The sequence below is a fragment of the Schistocerca cancellata genome, chromosome 5 (assembly GCF_023864275.1).
Source record: "Schistocerca cancellata isolate TAMUIC-IGC-003103 chromosome 5, iqSchCanc2.1, whole genome shotgun sequence".
Taxonomy (NCBI): domain Eukaryota; kingdom Metazoa; phylum Arthropoda; class Insecta; order Orthoptera; family Acrididae; genus Schistocerca; species Schistocerca cancellata.
In genome coordinates, this window is record NC_064630.1 from 652,039,914 (window position 1) to 652,062,827 (window position 22,914).

Consider the following 22,914-nt stretch of genomic DNA (forward strand, 5'->3'; position numbering starts at 1 on the left):
ACCTTGCCTCACATCATTCCCCAAAACCCCCAACAAGGAAACCAGCTTCCCATCTGCAAAAGAACAGCAAGTCACCACTTAAAAACTGAACTTGACCTTATACTCTGACCTGGCAACAAAGGCTCCACCACTGTGGATATGAACTGCAAGGATTACCTGGAGGAGAGACTTTGCCTGCTGTCACATTTGTCCATGTACAAATCCTGCCACATTGACCCCATCTCAGTAACCCAACAAGATCTCCAGCCCCTCCTCAAATCTTGAGGCCCATCCTACAACTTCTCTGCTGAATCTGATACTCTCCTCGTCCCTACCAATCCTCACACTCCTATCTTGTACATGCTTCCTAAAATCCATAAACCCAACCACTCATGACACCCCATTGTGGCTGGTTACTGTGACAAACTCTCTGCATTCATGGATCATCACCAACCTATCCTCCTATATGAAAGGCACCAACTGTTTCCTCCATCAGCTCTCCACAGTTCGTGTTCCTTTACCATCTGGTGCCTGGATTGTCACTGTTGATGCCACCTCTCTGTACCTTGCTGCTATTGAACACTACCTTTCCCAGTGTACGATTGACTCCAAACAACCAATCTCCTTCCTTGTCACTGTGACCAACTAGTATATTCTCACCTACAAACAGATCTGTGGTACAACTGTGGACATTCCCATGGCTCCATCCGACACCCTATCCACATTGCTTTCCCTGATTTGCAGCATGTGGTCCTCCTCAATTGAACAAGCCATGTTTCTCAGTGTTGACTTCTGTCTCAAGGATGATTACATCAGCACCTCCATCCACATCAAACCTACCAACCACCAACAATACCTCCACTTCGACACCTGACACCTATTGCACCCCAAGAAGTTCCTACCTTACAGCTTAGCAACCATGATCGTTGCATCTGTAGTGATGAGCAGTTCCTCATCAAATATACCAAGGGTCTCACTGAGGCCTTCACACTCCGAAATGACCCCCTACCCTTAACCTTTTTCAGAAACATATCTCCTCTGCCTTCTCTCTCCAGTCACCTTGCACATACCCACTGTCCACTGGAGTAACTGAATCACAGTCTCTGCCAAGGCTTCAACTACCTCGCAGTGTGCACTGAAATGAGGAATATGCTACCCATTATCCTATCCACCCTTCTCATAGTGATATCCAGCCCCCCTCCCCTCCCCACCACCACACTGAATCTAAGTATTATCCTTGTCCTTACTTCTTGATCCCTTCTCCCAACCCCTTGTCTCATGGCTCATATCCCTGAAATACACCTCGATGCAAGACCTGCCTCACCCATCCTCCCATGACCACCTACTCCAGTTGTCTCAGGCATCTCCTACCCCATCAAAGGCAGGGCTATATGTGATAGCAGCTATGTAATCTACAAACTAAGCTGCATCCTCTGTGCTGATTCCTACAAGAGAATGACAACTAATAAGGTGTCCATTTGCATGAATGGCCACTGCCAAATTGTGGCCTAGAGATAGCTGGACCACCCTGTTCTTGCACAAACCAATATGCTTCACTTCAGTGGCTGTTTCATAGGCTGTGCCATCTGGATCCTTCCCATCAACACCAGCTTTTGTGTGTTGCACAGGTGGGAAATCTTCCTACAACGTATCTGTTGCTCCTGAACCCCCATGGCCTAAGATCTGTGCTAGTCCCTGTCCTACACACACGTATCACATTTTCTGCTCCCACTCCAGCAGTGCCATGTGGGGTAGCTGCGCGGTCTGAGGTGCCTTGTCACGGTCTGTGTGGCTCCCCGGGTCAGAGGTTCAAGTCCTCCCTCTGGCATGGGTGTGTGTGTGTTTTCTCCTTAGCGTAAGTTAGTTTAAGTTTGGGTAAGTAGTGTTTAGGCTTATTGACTGATGACCTCAGCAGTTTGGCCCAATAAGACCTTATCACAAATTTCCAATTTTACTCCAGCAGTACAAATGCCTTGTATTCCACCAATGCACCTATTAGGCTTTTTCATTTCCCTATGTCTCCCCTCTTCCTTTTCTGCTCTCCTTTGCCCTCCCTCCCTCCCAGCACAGTCATCTCACTTTGTACCTAGCAGCCCCATCCCCCCATGCTCCTTGCCGCCGCCGCCACCGCCACCGCCAGCACCACCACCACCACCACCACCACCACCACCACCACCACCACCACCACCCAAGACTGCTGTTCATGTCAGACACAGTTGCAGCCCTCACTTGGGCCACAGCATCGGGAGACTGTGTATGTGGGTTTTCTTTGTGTGTTTATTATTTCTGGAGCAGGATTTTTTTGTCTGAAAGCTTAAATATTTAGCAGTGTTTTCATTGTGCCCATCAGTGACTCTACACCACTTGTTTAGGTGAGAAATAACAAGATAATATGATTGTCACTATCCTTTGACAAATTTTTTGTGTGTTTTGTAAATATATTAATTTATTGTTAGAGGTGAAGGCACATGTCTAGGTCTTCTTTTTCTTGTCACTTTGTCTCCCATCAGCACAGGGTCTGTATTGTTATGAATGGATTTGCTATGGTGTTCTAAGGGGTGGCTGGATGCACTTCTTGTTATTAATTTGTTACCCTCTGGAAGGGAATATGTATGCCGTAACTTTCTGTGTGTCGGTTTATTCGTATGAAAGTGAGCAAAAGTTTTTTAATGTTTGTGAATCATATAACTGAGGTGTGACTTAGGTACCAGCCCAATATTCACCTAGTGAGTTATGGTTAACAGCCTAAAAACCTCGTCCAGGCTGGCCAGCGTACTGACCAGGGCTATCCGGGCAGGTAGTGTTGCAGCCCAGCAAGAAAAGTAATAAAAGTCGAAAAATGACATTTTTAGTTTATGTCCCAGAAAAACACATGTGAACTGCCCCAGCATGCACAAAAATTATAATGGAATTCACTGCCAAAAATTCTTACTTGAAATGTAAAGGAAGCTTATACTATTTCATTCAGTATAAGTCGTACGGAATTAACTCAAGTATTGTCCACTCCCTGTAGCCGAGTGGTCAGTGTGACAGAATGTCAATTCTAAGGGCCCGGGTTTGATTCCCAGCTGGGTCGGAGATTTTTTTTTTAATTTATAATTCAAGTATTGCATTTTTGAGTTGTGTCACCATCCCTGCTAGGATGTGATACAATTGCACATATATCATGTAGTACAGTGCATTGAGGACCTCTGTTATTTTAGTAACTGATATGATGATTGAATAAACTTAAGCTGTTTGTTCAGGGACTCGGTATTTTGCTAGACTTTCAGGGGGAATTTAGCTTCATGTACTCATAACAGATTTCAGTTGTTGAAATAGTATTTTGCTTGCCGTACATATAAATATATGATAGTTTCTCATAAAGCTGAAGCTGAACTACACTGATAGTCTTTCACATTACAGTGCCACAGTAACAAATCTTCAGGCAAAAGTTGAAGCATTAACAACAACAAATGCATTGATGAAGGAAGATCTTGCTATTGCAAAAAACAACCTCTTAACACTGTATGAGGAAAATGAAAATCTTAAGAAAGAGCTTGGACTTGATTCCAACTCGGAGCGAATGGATGAAGGAGGAGGAGAACAAAATCTGCCAGCTCAAAATAAGAAGACCGAACAGTCTGCAGAAGTGGAAGATCTGAAACAGCAACTGGAAAATGAGAGAAAATTGAGGCAGGAGGCTGAAAAGGAACTGAATTTACAGGTAATCTTACTGTACTTTCTTATTCTATCCCATTTTTCTGGCTGTGAGTAATGAATTATTAAATGTTAAGTGCCTTCTCCTTCACCTACCCAGTTGGTGTACAAATTTTACTATGGCAAATTTCTTTACTCTTTTTCTTTTCATGTAAACAAATTCTTGTCATTGGCCTGTTGTCATACATCTACAATTCCTATAAAAGACTGTACCAGTCTCAGACCATTGTTTCATATATTGTATAAGAATATGCAGCTGCCAGTAATGTCAAACTTGTTTGAATAGTACTCATTTCTAATCATCAGTACTTGTAATTTGATCAGACTGCCCTATGACAACACAGTGTTCATGTCCAAATGTTAAGCACAATGGAGAAATAAGCCATATTTCCTTAACAGTGTGTGAAGTAGTCACATCTCATTGCGTCATTCATGTGGACAGTGTGGAGCATTTTTACCATGAAGAAAGTCATATTCAACTACTGCAGGAATTCGTAAATATATTCCTGCCATAAGATTTTATTGTGAGTACTAAAAAGTTAAACTGTCTGCTTCATTAATAATGCACAATTGTGAGGAAGTTGGCTGTCAGAATAGTGTGTACAGAACTGGGTGTACTGTTTTATTGAAATGAAGTTTATTAGCTGTGAACCAAAAGTTTTTTCTACAGAATGTAACTTGTTATGTTTATAACTTCATTACTTAAATCTGTAACAAGATGGCTTTTATCATCTGCAAACAAAACAGCTTTAGACCTGTTTACTACTTCTAAATGCAAGTTATTGATGTGTATTAAGGAAAAAATACATCCTTGTGTGGGACTCAGTAAACACTGCATATTACATTTGCCTAGTTGTATTTGAATACTTCAGCAAGCAACAAACTGGGAGTGGTAAGCTACCAGACCACAAAAAAATGTAGCACTTCTCCCAGAAAAGATAAATTTATTTAAAAAGGTGTGAAATTTAATAATCTCAAATGAATATGACGAAATGAGTAACAAATACATAGTATTTGAAATTTGAGAAATTTTCTGTTCAGATTTGACAGCATGACCTAGCTTGGAGCTTCTGTCTCAAAATAATGTCAGTGAAGTGCAATGTGAATTCATGCATTGCTAAAATATGCAGAAAAGAATTTCAGTTAACACGTGTTAAAGTAAAAAAGGAAAACCACATTAAGCACCGCTAAACATTTAGTTAACATGTCAGTTAACACCTCCAACCACAGCAGACCAGAACAATCTATGAGCAGCCATAAAACAATTTAAAATATAATCATTGTGTAAAACAGATAAATATTATTAGAAATACTTCAGTAGAATGCAAATAATGGAGCTAGTTCATTGAAACGGTGTATAAATAAAATTTTAATCTCACTCACATGGCTACAACTAAAACAGCAAACAATACAACTAAACTTATATTAACCCTGAGTACCAAATAAATCACAGAAGACCAGTGCAAAACACCATAAACAGTTTTAGCACTACCAGTTAGCAAAATGGCAACTGGTAGGCTCTTTAAATAAAATGAGGCTTAACTCAGACCTAAACACATAATACAAAGAATGTTACAACATAGCTACTAGTTCGTAATAACTGTTTGTGTAGCCTATTCAGTAAGGTCCTCGCCATAAGAGTCCAGCAAGCAAAGATGACCATGGCATCCACTTTGCCTTTGAATTCTGTAGACAGCAAATAGCTGACCAAAATCCCAGGATGTCTCTCAAAGAACGTAAGCAGTGCACTTCCAGTTGAGTAAATTGTTCAAGAATCAGAAGAGGAGGGTGTTACGGGAAGATTTCAGTTAGATTACATCATGGTCAGGCAGAGATTCTGAAATCAGACATTGGATTGTAAGGCTTACCCAGGAGCAGGTATAGGCTCAGATCACAATGTAGTAGTGATGAAGAGTAGGCTGAAGTTTAATAGGCAGGAAGAATCAATATGCAAAGAAGTGTGATGCGGAAGTACTAAGGAAGGACGAGATACACTTGGAGTTCTCTAAGGCTATAGATACAGCAATAAGAAATAGCTCAGTAGTCAGTATAGTTGAAGAGGACTGGAGATCTCTAAAAATGGAAATCACAGAAATTGGAAAGAAAAACATAGGTGCAAAGAAGGTAACTATGAAGAAATGATGGGTAACAGAAGAAATACTTCAGCTGATCGATGGAAAGAAGGAAGTACAAAAATGTTCAGGGAAATTCAGGATTACAGAAATACGATAGTCTGAGGAATGAAATAAATAGGAAGTGCATGGAATCTAAGATAAAATGGCTGCATGAAAAATGTGAAGAAATCAAAAAAGAAATTATAGTCAGAAGGACCGACTCAGCATATAGGAAAGTCAAAACAACCTTCAGTGAAGTTAAAAGCAAGGGTGGTTACATGGTAATATAAGAGCGCAATGGAAATTTCATGTTAAATGCAGAGGAGAGAGCGGGTAGGTGGAAAGAGAGTACATTGGAGGCCTCTGTCACATCGATCTTCCTATTTAGCATGATAGTAAATCCAGTTCCCATTTCTTTTCAGGTAATCTCGTGAAAACCCTAGTAATTACAACTGTAACTTAAAAAAATTATTTGTTGTATGATGACAAAATGAAAAGGGCAAGTTCTTGCTCATCACATAGAGGAAGTATTGAGTCCAAGACAGTCACAGTGAAAAAGACGGCTACACATTTATGCTTTTGAACAAATAAAGCCTGTCACCCTTCTTTCTGAATAGAAAACACACACACAAAGCACAGCTCTACACACATGGCCACCATCTCTGGTTTCTTGGGCGCAAGCCCCCGGAGACAGACCGAGCGAAGTGGCACGGTGGTTAGTACACTGGCCTCACATTCGGGGGATGAAGGTTCATACCCGAATCTGGCCATCCTGATTTAGGTTTTCTGTGATTTTCCTAAATCTCTTCAGGCAAATTCGGGGCTGATTCCTTTGAAAGGGCCCAGGTAACTTCCCTCTAAATCCTTCCTCAACCCGATGGGATTGATGACCTTGCTGTTAGTTCCCATCCCCAAAATTAACCAACCAGCCAACCAACCCAGAGACATGGCCCTGTGTGTATGAGCTGTGCTAGTGTGAATCTGTCTGTGGTTGTTTTTTTGGAAGAAGGGCTTTTTTGTCGAAAAGCTTAAAAGTGCAGCAGGCTTCTTCATTGTGCCTGTCTGTGACTCAGTGTCCCCTCTATCCTTATCATATGGTTGTTATTCCATCGTGGAGCTTTTATTGTATGATCAGTGGTTTCACCAGTGCCTATGATCATCCGATAGTTGGCGAGTGGAGGATACGGGAGCTTACATTGCTTCTGTTATTGATGTTAGAATGAGGATAAGGGAAAAAAATAAAATTACCCATGAACATGCATTTAAACATGTTTCACAATATAGTGAGTATATAAAATAATATAAGTAATATAAAATAATATATTTCACAGACCCTTCAGTTCCCTCAGATACATAGAAATTCCAAACCGTGTAGCATATGTTAGCAGCTTGTGAACTTAAAAGTTGGCAAAACATTTCTTATAAGTTAATGAATTTTTGTGACATAGAAATCAAAGATAAGTATTTTAAATCACTATGTTCTTGAATTGTATAATAATGGCAGAGACAATAACTCACAATTGAATCAGCACAGCTGATATAGTTTGAGCAAAAGACACAAGATACAGTTGATGAATACAGTACCAACAAGAAGTAAGCCAGGCTTATACTAGCAAAGGAGAGGAAGAAATATATGGAAAAATGCATACATATGGTGTAAGAAGACAAGAACATAAATTGGATAGCTGAGGAGGGAGAGGCCCATTGAAGAGATAGATGACAACCAGGGAGAAGAAACTGGAAAGAATTTGCCTTGGGTAAAAGCATAGTGAACAATCATCATCAGCAGTTATCTGCTACATTAGCAGGTCCTTTGCCTCTCCATTTTCTGCGATCCATTGCTTCCTTCTTAAGGCTGCTGTATGTTGTACCGTCCATCATGTCATCTAGTATCTGGAATCTCTTCCTTCCTCGCTTCCTTTTCCCTTCTACATAACCTTCTAAAACTGTTTTCATCAGTCCGTCATTCTTTCTTAATATATGCCCAATCCAATTTTTTTTCTTCTCTTTATTACATCTAGTAACTTCTTTTCTCTCCCACTCTTCTCAGTACCTCTTCATTTTTTACTCTGTCCATCCAACTTATTCTTTCCATCTTCCGCCATGTCCAGATCTCAAAAGCCTACAGCCTTTCTCTGTCTTTTTTCCTCATAGTCCATGTTTCAGTGCCATATAGAAGAACACTCCATACAAGACATTTTAAGAGTCTCTTTCTGAGTTCTCTGTCCAGACCGCTGCAGAAGATTCTCCTTTTCTTATAAAACGCCTCTTTTGCCATTGCTATCCTTGTTTTAATTTCTGTGGTGCACTTCCAGTCGGTGTCTATCCTGCTTCCAAGATACTTGAAATTTTGCACCTGTTCTAGTGTTTCTCCATTCAGCACAATTTTTATTTCCTTATTTCCTCCTATTGCCAATACTTTTGTTTTATTTGTGTTAATTTTCATTCCATATTTTTTTCCGTTAGTTGGAATGGTGTCCACCAAATCCTGTAATTCTTTTTCCGCTGTGGCTAGAAGGACCATGCCATCAGCAAATCTCAAGCACCCTACTCTTCTTCCTCCAATTTCTACTCCTTTGTCATCTAATGAGCATTGGTCAATCATATTTTCTAAGTACAGGTTGAAAAGAGTAGGTGATAAACAGCATCCTTGTCTTACTCCTTTCCCTAGTCTGATCCAGTTTGTACTTTCTCCTCTCACTTTAACTGAAACTTTTTGATTAAAGTATAATGAGTTTATAAGTCTTCTGGTTTTCCAGTCCACTCTCTTTTCCCTCATAATAGTCGCCAGCTTGTCCCAAACCACATTGTCAAATGCCTTTTCTAAATCGATGAAGCACATATATAGGTCTCTTCCTTTTTCAATAAACCTTTCTCCCAAGATTCGCAGGAGCCCTATTGCATCTCTGGTGCCCGTATTCCGTCTAAAGCCAAACTGCTCCTCGCCAAGATTCTCCTCTATTACTTTTTCAAGTCTTTTATTAATTATTCTTAACATCACTTTGGCTGCATGTGAAATGAGCCTGATTGTCGTGTGCTTGCTGCATTTCTTGGTTCCTTGTTTTTTCGGTAATGGAATCATTACTGTTGTCAAAAAGTCCTCAGGCCATTCACCACTGTTGTATATTTTATTACATAACCTCAATATTTCTCTTATTCCATTGTGGTTCAAGCATTTTAGTATTTCTCCCGGTATTGTATCTGTACCTACTGCTTTGCCATTTTTCATTGCAGCAATGGCAGCCTTTACTTCTTCCATTATGATGTTCGGTCCTTTCTCTTCATCACTTACTCTGTTGTGTGATTCAAGTTCCAGAGTTTCTGGTTTGCTATTTGTGTCATATAGCTCTTTTATATATTCTTCCCATCTCTGGAGGACATCGTCACGATCTTTGTACACTACCTCTTTGTCTTTACTCAAAATTTCCATAGTAGCACTTCCTGCTCTGTTTTGTTCCCATGTCATAGTCTTTACTCTGTTGTATAGTAAGTCGTATCTTCCCTTCCTGTCCAGTTCTTCAATTTCATCACATTCCTCTTTTAGCCATTTTTTCCTAGCCTGCTCTGTTTCTCTTCGCAGTTCGTTATTTAACCTTTGGTATATCTTTCTTGCATCTTCAGTGTTCTTGTTTTTCAATTTTCTTCTCTCCTCCATCTTGGAAATAATTTCTTGTGTGACCCATGGTTTTTTTGACCTTTTCCCTTTGACATATCGTATATTTTGCTGTCCTGCTTTAATGATTCCTTCTTTCAGCATATTCCAGTACTCTTTGGCATTATCAGGTGCTTCTTTGTCTCGTAATGTGTTTAGAAAGTCCCGAGACAGCATTTCTGTAATTTGTTCTTTGTTGGACCTTATCTTCTCTAGATCCCACTTCTTCACCATTGTCGTCTTTTTCAGTTTTTTTCATTCTTATTTCTATTTCTGCCACAAGTAAGTTGTGGTCGCTATTAATATCTGCACCTGGTAATGTGTGCACATTCTTGATTCCATTCCTGTATCTTTCTTCTACCAGTATAAAATCGATTTGGTTTCTGTATTTATCCCCTGGTGATTTCCAAGTGTAGAGCCTCCTCTTATGGTTCTTGAACCATGTGTTTGCCGCCATCAGCTACCTTTCCCTGCAGAAGTCAATTAACCATTCACCTCTGTCGTTTTTCTTCCCAAGACCATGACTGCCTACTATGTTTCCCTCTTTCCCTTCTCCCACAATGGCGTTCCAGTCTACCATTACTATTTTGCAGCATTTTTTATTTTTGTCCATTATTCTCTCTATTACATTGTACGTTTCCTCTACAGTTTGGTCATCATGTTCTGAAGTTGGCATATACACCTGGACAATCAGTAAATCTTTTTGTGCTCCTTTCAGCCTTACACCAATAACCCGGTCATTTGCATAGTCTACATATTCCACACATTTAGCCAATTCCTTTGTCATAATCATTCCTACTCCATTAATTCCTTTTACTTCTCCTCCTGAGTAATAGAATACATATTCATCTGACTGCAACTCTCCATGTCCATTCCATCTTACCTCAGCAACTCCTACGAGGTCCATATGATTCTTTTCCATCTCTCTTTTAAGGTTTTCTAGTTTTCCTGCTTGTAGCAGAGTTCTGACATTCCAGGTACCAATTCTCGTTTTGATTTTTTGCCTCCTTTCAAGTTGTCCCCCTCGGAGATCCGAATGGGGGACTATTTTACCTCCAGACACTGATTTAACATAAGAGGAAGCCATTTTTTGTGCATAAAATGGAGACTGCATTATGCAGGGAAGATAATCTGCGGTGGTATTCCGTTGCCTTCCGCAGTTCTGGAGGCCGCCCCTAACATGGGATACAGACGCCTTTTGCAGCCGCCCGCTCCGGGTCAGATGCTGCATGTGAAGTATAAGTTGGAAAATGAAAGACCCCTAGCCCTCAAAATCTAATAGCGTCAGGGTCAGAAAAGAACAAGAGCTGGCCGAGGGTGGCCAGATAGGAAAGATAAAAGTGAGTAGCCTGGCATAAGTAAGTGGAAGCAATGCCAGGACTCAGCTCGGGGCCCCGTGGTCGCCAGCCACCTATCACTAGGTGTGACTCCCTGAAGTGATGTGCTCTGCTCAAAATATTCCTCCCTGTTTTCAGAATGGTTAAGACGTACAACCAATTTCAAGGCTCACATCGCAATGAAAGCAAAGGCATTCTCCCATTTTTTCTTGCCCGTTTAATCACAAAGCTTTATGGGAGCAATTCAGATCAGAACTAGGTCAGATTACATCTTTGGATGCTGTCACAATTACTCCATTGGTAATTGTTGCAAAACCTAAAAACAACCATATGCTCTGTGGTGATTTTAAAAAGTCTGTAAATTCACAGTTTGCTATTGACACCTATGCCTTACACCCTCAGGATGAACTCTTAGCATGGCTTTCTGGGGGCACCAGTATTTTTCCAAAATAAACTTGTCAGAAGCCTAATTGGAGCTGTCTCTGGATGATGATTTCAAATGTATCCTCATAGTGAATACCCCCCTTGGGGTATATCAATACCAGCACCTGCCACTTGGCTGGCTAACAGCCCTGCCATTTTCCAACAATTTTTTGAGTAACTCGTGGCATCCATGCCGGAATGCATTAACTACCTGAATGATACTGTGGTCCCTGGTTCCTCAACAGATGAACATTTGTGAAATCTTCATGCCTTGTTCACAGTGCTACAGGCCAGCAGTTTGAAATTTAGTTTGGACAAATCACAACTTTTTCAGCTGTCTATCAGTTTATCTCGTTGTTGAAGTCTTGCATGTTGACGTCAAGCCTTTATGCCAGCACGTCAAGACCATTACAACTTTATTGAGTTCTACCATGGTAGGGACAACTGGGAGAAACCCAGGAATTTTTTCATCTGGGAAATACACGTTTTTTTTTAGGATTCGTGGAATTTTTCACTATTTTAGATTTCGGTTAAATTTCTGTAATCTGGTAAGAACTAGTATTCTAGGAAAGAAGTTGACATTAGCTTGCTACTGCAGAATAATATTGTTAGAATAAAACAGGGACGGGGAAATAACACCAAAATAAAACATAAGTTGTAAAGAAAATGTGCTATCTACAACAACAAAACAAAGTGCACATACGAGCATCTGCCAACAACTAAATGTGTCAAAAGCTTTTGGACAAAAACTGTACAATACTTCATAACACCAAACATTTATTTTAATTCTTCCATAGATTACAAATTAAGCAATAACAGTGGCAAAAAGTGTAATTGCCCTTAAAAAAAGTGAGAGTTGAGTTCTAGAGCAATTTCGTGTAATGGGCTTTCCTATGGAAAAGACGAAGTGGTGCATGTAGAAATATTTAGCTGCTGCAAGTTAAGGTGTGCTCTTAGGATCCTGCTTAACAGATGCTTGGAAAAATCAGCAAAAATTTTTCGATGATCAGTGTTACTTGTCAAAACTTAGCTTTCATTGATGAAAAATATCATCAGTAGTTGTATTATGCAAAGAAAGAATACATATTATCGCGCCATATTTTCCCAATGTATAAGTTCATTGCTAGGCCACTCATAGTGCTACTAGTGTCTTTTTTTTTTTCCATATCATAGTATGGGTGTCGCTATTCTTATAGCTTGGTGTTCTGTGTTCAGAAACTACCACCCTGTCATTGGTGAATTCATATTTATACTTTCATAACACAGAAATATGCAGTGTACATGTTGCAACATATTAAAGATCTTTCCTAAATGGGTTGTTTTTCTGCTGGGAGTGCCTGAGAGTTTACACCGATAATAAAAACCTTTACACCATCTAAAGGATTGGTGCGTTTTACAGCTCCAAGGGAAAGTATATTGTCACTGAACATGGAGAAACTGTACATTCACCTGTGGTGTAGTGTATTTTCACCCAGAAAAGGCATATTTTTAATTGGGAAATCTGAGAGAAGTCCAGACTTTTTTTTTCTTGTCCACATACTCACTGTGCCTACCGAAACAAAGAGTTGCAAGCCTTTCTTCAAAATATTGTGTACTATCATAAATTTCTTCCTGGTGTAGCCATTTTGACCCAGCCTCTTAATGCTTTCTTACATAAAGATGTTCCTTTTCACTGATCACCCCTCTGCAAGTGTGCTTTTACCATCTTAAAGTCAAAATTACATCTAGCACCTTGCTTGTTTATCTTCCAACCAGGCCAACATCTTGTTTGGGCCACACATGCCTCCCAGTGTAGCCTTGGGGCAGCTTTCATGCAGAAATATGCAGACAGTTCTAAATGTCCTATTGCATACATTTCCATAACTCTGAATCAGGCACCAAGGCACTACTCGCAGATAGAAAAAGAAGCCCTTGCCATTGTGTATGCGCTCAAAAAAATTACATGTTTTCCTATATGATTCTAAGTTTCATTTGATTAATGATCATAAAACTCTGGTTTCTCTTTGCAGTCCTCTGTTTTGTCACACTAAAATGATATTTCATTTCTGACCCACAGCGCAACAAGCTAATGTAGATGCTCTTCTTCTTGATTGCCAATTGACCCCAATCCAGCATTTGATCATGATGAACTGTTTTGTTTCCTTTTAGATGTCAAAGCCCAAAACACCACAGATGGTTTTCCCATTACCAGTTCTCAGATTTTGGCAGCTGTTGCAGCCCATCCAGTCTTGCGTCAGGTTGTTTAGTTTGCCTACCATGGCAGGCTAGTTAAACTAATGGGCCGAGCATTGAGTCCTTTCTGTAATTAGTATGCTCACTGCCACCACCTCTCAGTCTTTTTTTGGGGTGTTACTATTGGCTGCTGAAGCGTTTGTGCCCAGGGTTGCGATCCAGTCCACAGTGGAACATCATGCGCCTTCTCCTCCTGGACCATTGGTGTGTTTCTAGCACAAAATTGCTGGCCTGCCACCACATGTTCTGATCAAGTAGCAACAATGAGATCACTCTCATTGTGACAGCCTATCCCTAATGCACCACCCATTAAGCAGCACCATGGGCCTCTGTTTCCATGTGGTTTGCCTCCCAGCACTCCCGGGAGTGTATTCATGCTGATTTTGCTGGTCCATTCCTCAGCTCCTTTTGGCTTGTAGTAGTTCATGCATTCTCAGAATTCCCCTATGCGATTTGTTGCCTGGTGGCTGCAGTCACAGTCCTCTCAAAGAATTTTTCCTTTGAAGGATTATCGTATTCACTGATAGACAATGGCCCATATTTTGTGTCTCAAGATTTTGAAGATTTTTGTATAAAGAGTGGCATCCAACATCTTAAGGCCCCTTCCTTTCATCTGCATTCCAACATGAGGCTGAGCAGCTGGTCCGTTCATTCAAACCCTGTGAAAAAATATATCATTCATTCTTCATCCGAGAAAGTCCTCGAAGGTTCTTGAGTTCGTATAAATTCACTCACATTGGCAACTGTAGCCCAGCAATGCTACACTAACAGCCACCACCCCCTGCACTACTCTTTATGCTCCAGCCATCACCCAGCCACCAGCCGACGCCTGCCTCACAGTGTTTCCAGCTGGGCTCTGCCATGTGGTCCCAGTGGTTTGGCCAGTGTCCAAGATGGATACCAGCAGCTGTCCATCAATGCAGAGGCATCGTACACATCCCTGATGGTTTGTTTTCACGAAACTGCAACCAACCCCACCCACAAACAACCAGCCATGCACTGGTGAGCCCTTTGCCCCCATATCCACCATCTGTGCCAGCTCTTGTGACATGGTTCAGGTGCCCTCCGGCTCCTGCGGCATCTTTGTTCTGGGTGTAGAGTCACCTTCATCTCTGCAGTCCCTGTTGCTGCTCCTGCTGCTGTCACTGTCTTCTCTGCTGCCTCTTATCACTGAGTGGCAGCTCAGATGTGGACATGGATACAACAAATCCATCATCGAAGCTCCCTTATGGCCTCTTGGAGGGGGAATGGGCGCTGCAACTGTCCACGCCCACACCAATTCAGTCCAAATTCTCCTGTGGCTGCACAGCAGCTTCCAGGAGTAATCCCCTTCTGATGAGAATGTGGACATATCCACAAACACATTTCCCCTAGGATTTACATGATGATTTTACACTCATCTATTACGTGTTGCTTTAATGTATTTTATGTTTAAGAGTTATTGTACCAACTCCTACATCATTCTTTGTCTTGGTGCATCCATTCATGTGAAAGTGGTATAAAGTTGATTGGTGGGAATTCAGGTATTGTGTTTGTACAACATTACAACAGAAAGCTTTTTCTGAGAGGAAGGGAAGTAGTCTTAGCGTACAAAAAGATTTTGAATATTTATTTTTCATATAAAGCACAGAAATTCTTTTAGGTTCTTTGGGATGACGGTTTGTTGACACACACAAGTGGCAGATGGTAGTGCCTAGGCCCACTTTACGTAGCACATGTCCAAGGTATTACAACTCTGTGCAAGAAAAAACTGAGACTTCCACAGATTTCACCGAAGACCAGAACGCTGAATCATGAAGCTAGCAAGGTGTGGGAACGATTCAGCAATACAACTGAACAGCACTGAGCTGATGAATAAACCAAAGCCAGTGCTATCATTTTCAAAGTGTATTTATCAACTCCCCATTAAATTCCAATTATTCTTTGTAAAACAGAATTTTAGCTTTTTGCTTTTGCAGCTGTTTCTCAAATATAATTGGGTAGGAAGGTGGGATAGACACCATGGTCTAGGGGTAGCATCTTGACTAGTAGTCTTTGACTAGTAAATGTCCTGGGGGCCAGTTTCGAACCCAACCACTGCTTAAATTTTGAATAAAAATCATCAGCAATGGTGGCAATGGACTTCTGGCATAAGGAGGGACCTTCGTTCTGCTAATGGCGTTGTCAACGAGAGCAGAGGAGCTGATAGAGGTTTGGGGCAGCCTCTTGTTACTGGAGTGAAACTGCCCCTAAAATTTGGAAGAATTACCAATGATCAGCAGCTTGAGGAAGACATATTGAAGACATATGATCTGTATCTCCAGGACATGGGGTCTGTAATTGAAAAAAGTGTCTTGATGATCTCTCCATTAGAAAAAATTCTGGATTAGTCCTTCATTCATATGTTTGGGAAGGCCCTGCCAAAGGGGAGGTGACCATAAGAAAAACCAGTGAGAGGGTAACATTCTATGAGTTGGTGTTTGGTATATCAAAAGTTTGAGAAAAATAAAAGAATGGAAGTTCAAATACCCAGGCTACATATGGTGGAGATGAGTGAAGTAAGATGGAGGGAAGATGCAGATTTCTGGTCAGACAAAGTAGGGTAATAGCTACAGCAGCAGAAAACTTTGTAACTAAAGGGGGGGGGGAGAATTACATTGAATGACACAGTGGTAGGATTATTCCTATGAGAATTGGCAGCAAACCCTCAACAACAATAACAATAATTCAAGTATACATGCTGACGTACGCAGAATTCGAAGACAGAGAAAATGTATATGAGGGTATTGAATACGTAATTCAGTATATAAAGAAGATGAAAATCTGATAATCATGGAGAATTGGATTGCTGTAGTAGGGAAGCATTAGAAGACTGGTTTGTGGGAGTATTTGAGCTTGGCAGTAGGAATGACAGAGGAGAAAGACTAATTGAGATCTGCAATAAACTTGAGTTGGTAAAAGCAAATACACTGTTAAAAAATTAAAAGAGAAGTTTTACTTGGAAAATGGCTGGAGACACTGGAAGATAACAGCTGGATTGAGTCATGGACAGCAAGAGATGCCAAAATCAGACATTGGATTGTAAGACATACCAAGAAGCAAAATTTAGTAGTGATTAAGAGCACACTAAAGCTTAAGAGAATCATCTGGAAGAATTGGTGTGGAAAGAAATGGGAAAGTTGTATAATGCTGTAGAAACTGTTACAATTAATACCACAGTTGACAGTTCAGTTGAAAAGGAATTGTCATCTCTGAAAAGGGGCAGTCATAGAAGCTGGTAAGACAAATTAGGCACAAGGAGGGCAGTGAAGGGAAATCTTGGGTAGCAGAAGAAATATTTGAATATTTCAATTGATCACAAATGAAAAAAGTACAAAAATATCAAGGAAAAGATAAGACTATAGGAATGTAAATCACATATGAATGAAATAAATCAGTAGTGCAGTGTTAGGGGAAATTAAAAGCTAGGTTAAAAGTGTGAGAGAAATTCCAGTGTTAAATGCAAAGGAGAGAGTAAATAGACAAATAGAGCACATTGAAGGCCATTGCTAGGGAGAAGAACGGTCTTGTGGTGTGATAAAAGAAGAATTGGGAGTTGACACGAAATAGTAGGTGATCTGCTAACACAATTGAACAGACTTTAGAAGACTTGCAGTCAAATAAAGTGGAAGACAAAGGTAACGTTCCTTCAGAAATTCTGAAATCATTGAGGAAAGTAGCAACAAAAAGTCTATTCAAGTTAGTGTGCACAATAAATGAAACTGGAAACATACCATTTGACTTTCAGAAAAATTTCATCCATCCAGTCCCAAAGATAGCAAGAGCAGATAATTGCAAAAACTGTCGTACAATCAGCTCATGCATCAAAGTTGATTACAGGAATAACATACAGAAGAATTGAAAAGAAAATTGAGGATTTGTTAGATGGCATTAGTGTGGCTTTAGGAAAGGTAAATGCACCTGAGAGGTAGTTATGGCAAGGCACTTCATAATGAATAGGGAACGATGGGTAATACACAGTATTTAGAAGAAGGAAGCAACAAGAACGGAGACAAACAACGAAGTACTCTGATCATAAATCATGTAAGACAGTGATGCAGCCTGTCTTCCCTACTATTTAGTCTGTAAATGAAAGAATCAATGATGAAAATAAAAGTTAGTTTCAGGAGTAACATTAAAGTTGAGGGTGAGATAATATTAATGATAAGACTGCTGATGACATACCTACCCTCAGAGAAGGTGAAGAAGAATTACAGGATTTGTTGAATGAAATGAACAGTCTACTCAGCATGGAGTACTGACTTATAGATAATTGAAAAAATATGAAAGTAACGAGATGTAACTGAAATGAATCAGTGAGAAACTTAAGATAAAAAGTGGCAAACATGAAGGAAGTGAAGTAAAGGAATTCTACTATTTGGAATGAAACTAATGTTTGGTGGATGAAGCAAGGAAGTCAAAAATCAAATTAGCACAGGCATAGAAACCATATCTGGCCAACAGAAGTCTACTAGTACCAAATGTAAGTTTTAATTTGAGGAAGAAATTTGTAAGAATGTGTGTCTGGGGCCCAGTATTGTATGGAAGTGAATCATGGATGGAGAGGGGAGGGGTAGGAAGAGTACTGAAGTGTTTGAGGTGTGGTGCAATAGAAGGATGCTGGAAATTAGGTTGACTGTTAAAATAATAAATGAGGAAGGTCTCAGAATTGGTGTTGGTAGAAATATGTGGAAAACTTCGACAAGAAATAGTGATGGGATGTTAGAATGTGTGGTAAGACGTCAGGAATACGTTCCATGGTATAGGAGGCACTGTGGAATATGAAAATTGTAGAGAAAGACCATGATGAGAATATATCTAACAAATAATTGAGGGCATTTGATGATGTAAGTGCTACTCCGAGATGAAGAGATTGGTACGGTAGAGGAAGTCGTGACAAGCCACATTAAACCAGTCAGATGACTGATGGAGAAAAAGTGGCCTCAAGATACTTTTGTATACTGTTGCACTCCAGTATATTACCTCGTAGTATTATATGTGGGCAGTAGTTTGCATTTCTCAGATGGAATGCTGAAACTTCATTGGGTTTGGTTTCAGCATTCACGTTATGAAATACATACATACTGCTCCTGTATCAGTATTTCTTCTGCCTCTGACAATCTGATCTGTTTATCCACAAGACATATGTTATGGCATTTCTAAATTTGTAACATGAATTTTGTGGCAAGTCGTGGGTATATACTTTGAATAGTGTAAGAGAGAGGACTGAATCTTGATGAAGTTTGTGAAATTTACCCTGCAAGTGGTTGAAGTGACCTCTGAACTGTCGGCTAGTCATCATATTGCCCAATAAGGAGTGATCTTAATGCAGGGAACTGCCTCGATCAATTTTGAGAAAGTACCTCTCTTCAGTCACAATTGTATGCTGTGGACAGATAAAGTAAGACACCAGCATATCAATTTTTCCCCCTTTTTCTTAGTGCTAGTTTCCAAATAGGCAGTTAAGAAGAGGACTTCATCATTACAGTCACAACTGGGCTAGACCCTAGCTTGTTCTGCTGGGATGATCACTTTTGTTTCCAGTGTTGTTCTTTTTAGGATTAGCATTTAGGTAAGTTACATGGGACAGCATGTCATTGGTCTGTAGCTTCATAGAATATCTGAGTCTTTCCTTGATTTCAGCAGTACAATGAGTTGGGTCATATTGAAAACTAATGAAACTGGCAGTGCTGCACAATTGCTACATATTTATGGGAATTGGATGAACAGGGTGTCCTATTTATCTTGACCACCCTAAATAACTGTTTGTTCATATGAAAATTACAAAATGTTTCAAACAAATGTTCTTTAGCCATCTGGGGGACCTCAAACAGCATGATTGCCTTTGTTGTAGCTTAGCTTTTTTTTTTTTTTTTTTTTTTACAAAGATATGAACAGCGATATGACTTTTTTAAATGGCACCCTGTATTTTTTATTTGGTACTTCATTTCCTCTCCCAAGATTTACTCAAAAATGTATCACAGTGTACCATTCACTGAAACACAATGTTATTAATTACATAACACAACATTGACGGTGACGCTCCCAGGGCTTGGTGCAGGTACTCGGAGTAATGGAACACATCCACATACTGACATTGACAGAGGACAAATATAAGCATAAGTAGAATGCACACCTGTCATTCCGTCAACCATCGTCAGTTGGAGTTGCGTGAGTAGATTGTACACCAGTGAAGAGAAGGTAGAAATGCTACTCATCTATGAGGAATGTAAGTTAGAAGAACAGTAATTACAATACTGTTCTCTTATGTACGGGTACATTTAGTACAGTAGTTTAGACCATTTAAATACTGTTGTGTACAGTAGGGATACAGTAAAGACTGTCCTTCCGACAAACTGAATCGACATAATGTTTCTTTTTTTGTTGTTGTTGTTTGAAGGTAGGCGAAATGCTGCACAGGTAGCGGAACTGTATAGAGAGTGATATACTGACAGAACCCACCTTTTCAACAGATGTTTTCTCGTCTTGTTGCGACGCTTCAGGAAACGGAAAGTTTCAACCCACGACAATGCAATCGTCGTAGCACTCGCACAGACGAAGCTGCCGAAGTTACTGTTCTCGCTTCCAATGCCATAAATCCACATGTGAGCACATGACAGCTTGAACATGAGATTAACATTCCTAAAATCAGTGTACATCATATTCTTACACATCACTGGTTCCATCATTACCATGTACACCTACATCAAGAATTGCATGGGAATGAATTCCAGAATTGTGTACAGTTCCGTCAGTGGGTACAATCCTTACCAACTCGAATGTCTTCTCCAATGTTCTATTTACCAATGAATGTTCCTTCTCAAACAAAGGACAGGTAAATACAGGGAACATGCATTATTGGTCCAGCAACAACCCACGATGGCTTAGACAGGTGGAACATCAGTGTCAGTGGAGAGTTAACGTCTGGTGTGGGGTGCTTCGTACTACAGTTATTGGTCCTTATTTCATAAATGGTAGTCTAAACAGCACAGCATAAGCCAACTTCCTCAGACGAATTCTTCCTCCTCTTCCTGCCGTAAGAACCAGAATGCTTATGTGGTATCAACACGATGGATGTCCAGCATATAATGCCTTGCGTGCACGTCGTGTTCTGAACCGAAGGTATCCTTCCAGATGGATTGGTCAAGGAGGAACAGTTACTTGGCCTGCTAGGTCTCCTGATTTAAATCCTGTAGATTAATTCTTTGGGGATGCATTAAAGACATTGTCTATCGCGATATTCCAACAACTGCAGAGGACATGAAGGAAAGTATCATGCTTGCTTGTAATTCTCTTCAGCAGGCAACATTGGAAGCAGTAAATAATTCTTTCATTCAATGACTGCACCTGTTTATCAGTGTCAAGGGTCAGCTTTGAGCACCTTTGAATGTTATACTCATGGGTAATGGTACAGGGGAGTCAGTCAATTTTGTGTTGTGTTTTTACTTGGTTTTCATTTGTTTTCTAACAACTCCAGCAAGTGGACGAGTTTGTGATACCGGACTCAGCGTCAGTGTTGTGATGTAATTAATAACGTTGTGTTTCAGTGAATAGTACACTGTGATACATTTTTGAATAGGTCTTAAGAAGCGGAAATGAATTACCAGATAAAAAAAATACAGGATGCCATTTAGAAAAGTCATACTGGTCAAGATAAATGGGACATCCTGTATATTCTAATCTGCCTCCTTTCTTTTGTCCATCTCCTCCTCCTTCCCCTCCCTTGATCGATCACTTCCTTCCCCCACCCCCCCTCTCTTTCTCCACTTCCTCCTCTCTCTCTCTCTCTCTCTCTCTCTCTCTCTCTCTCTCTCTCTCTCTCTCCACCTCCTCCTCCCTGCTCTGCTCTGCTCTGTCTGTATGTCTTCCTGCTTCTCCCTCTCATTGTCCATTTCCTCCACTCTCTCTGTCAGTCGCTTCCCTCCTCCCTCTCTCTGACCTCAAGTCTTTTTTTACTGCCAACATAGTCTTAAAAAGAGTGGGTAAATTGGGTGGGATCATTCATATACACTACACAGGGTATGAGAGGCCTCTCCTGCAGCTGGATCTGTGAGGATAACAACATTTCACATAGTTTTTGTCTGCAATGAGTAGGATTACAAAGTCTGAGACAATTCACATTCCATAGTAGTATTTTAATCATAAGCCAATGAGCTAGAATTACAACTTTTCTGTTTTCTGTTAAAAGTAACTTTGAGGAACAAAACAAAACAGCACATAGTTGCGTATACAATTTTTGTTTAACATTATATGAGGGTGGTTTGAAAAGTTCTTGGAATGGAATAAAAAAAATACTTACATCACTAACACTTTTTTATTTTTCGATGTAGTCTCATTGTAGAGTAATTCACGTGGTCCAAAGATGTTCCAGTGCCCTGATCCCATCTTGAAACGAGTTTCCTCCATGCCTACAAAGTTTTCAACTCCGGCTACCACCAATTCTTCGTTTGAACTGAATCTTCATCGACCAAGAAAAATTTTCAGTTTTGAGAAGAGGTGGAAGTCTGACGGAACCATATCAGGTGAATAAAGCGGGTGTGGCAACATTTCATACCTTAGTTCGTATAATTTTGCCATGGCGACAGAACATTTGTGCAGGTGCGTGTCAAGAATCGTGGCACCCATCTTGCAGATAATTTTTTAATTTCTGATTCTTCAGTTAAAATGTGGTATACCCTGCCAGAAGACATCTGGCAAGCATGAGCAATTTCACACACTTTCATTCGGCGATCCTCTGTGACAATTTTGTGCACTTTTGCAATGATTTCTGGAGTAGTGACACATATTGGCCGACCACTGTGCGGATCTTCATCTAAGCTCTCCTGACCAAACTTAAATTCATTTGTCCACTTGACAACAGTTGAATATGAAGGAGCAGAGTCCCCCAGTGCATTCTGGAAATCGGCATGAATGTCCTTTGCCTTCATACTTTTCTTTACGAAGTACTTAATCACTGTTCGAATCTAGATTTTTTTTTTTTCTATCTTTGCAAGTCACTACAGGGGAACAACAGAGCCATGTCACTGCCGCAGCTCTTTTCCAGGAGCACTGACGTGGCACGTGTTCACAGGCAACAGTCCAATGAATATCACGTGAACAGTTTGTTGCGCTAGCGGTGACCTCTCCTGGTGATTCCGAGAACTTTTCAAGCCACCCTCATATATAAGGAAAAAGAATATGTATAGGAGAAACTATTTGTGTAATGATTTAAATGCCCAGCTATTGTAGTTAAAACTGAATATGAGAAAGAAAATGAAACTGCACATTTTCACAGCACAGCATAGCACAGTATTTTGTTTCCCACAGTTGGTTTCAACAAGAAACATGTACATTGTTGTTAAAAAAAATACAGCCTATGTCAAAATCAAACAATGGAGACAGTGATAATGTGTGTGTGTGAGTTGTGCTTGTGTGAATGTGTGTGTTGCCTAATGTAGAAGGAGGCCTTTTGGCCAAAAGC

General features: G+C 40.2%; 1 protein-coding gene across 4 annotated transcripts in view; it reads left to right on the top strand.

Moving 5' to 3' along the window:
• The window catches only part of LOC126187445 (RUN and FYVE domain-containing protein 2), a 154,550-nt gene that overhangs the window by 56,621 nt on the left and 75,015 nt on the right, over positions 1 to 22,914 (top strand). For all 4 annotated transcript variants that reach the window (XM_049928529.1, XM_049928532.1, XM_049928530.1 and 1 more), the window contains one exon: positions 3,385 to 3,685. In XM_049928529.1, coding sequence (XP_049784486.1) covers positions 3,385 to 3,685 — 301 coding nt within the window. The remainder of the gene's footprint in view (positions 1 to 3,384; positions 3,686 to 22,914) is intronic.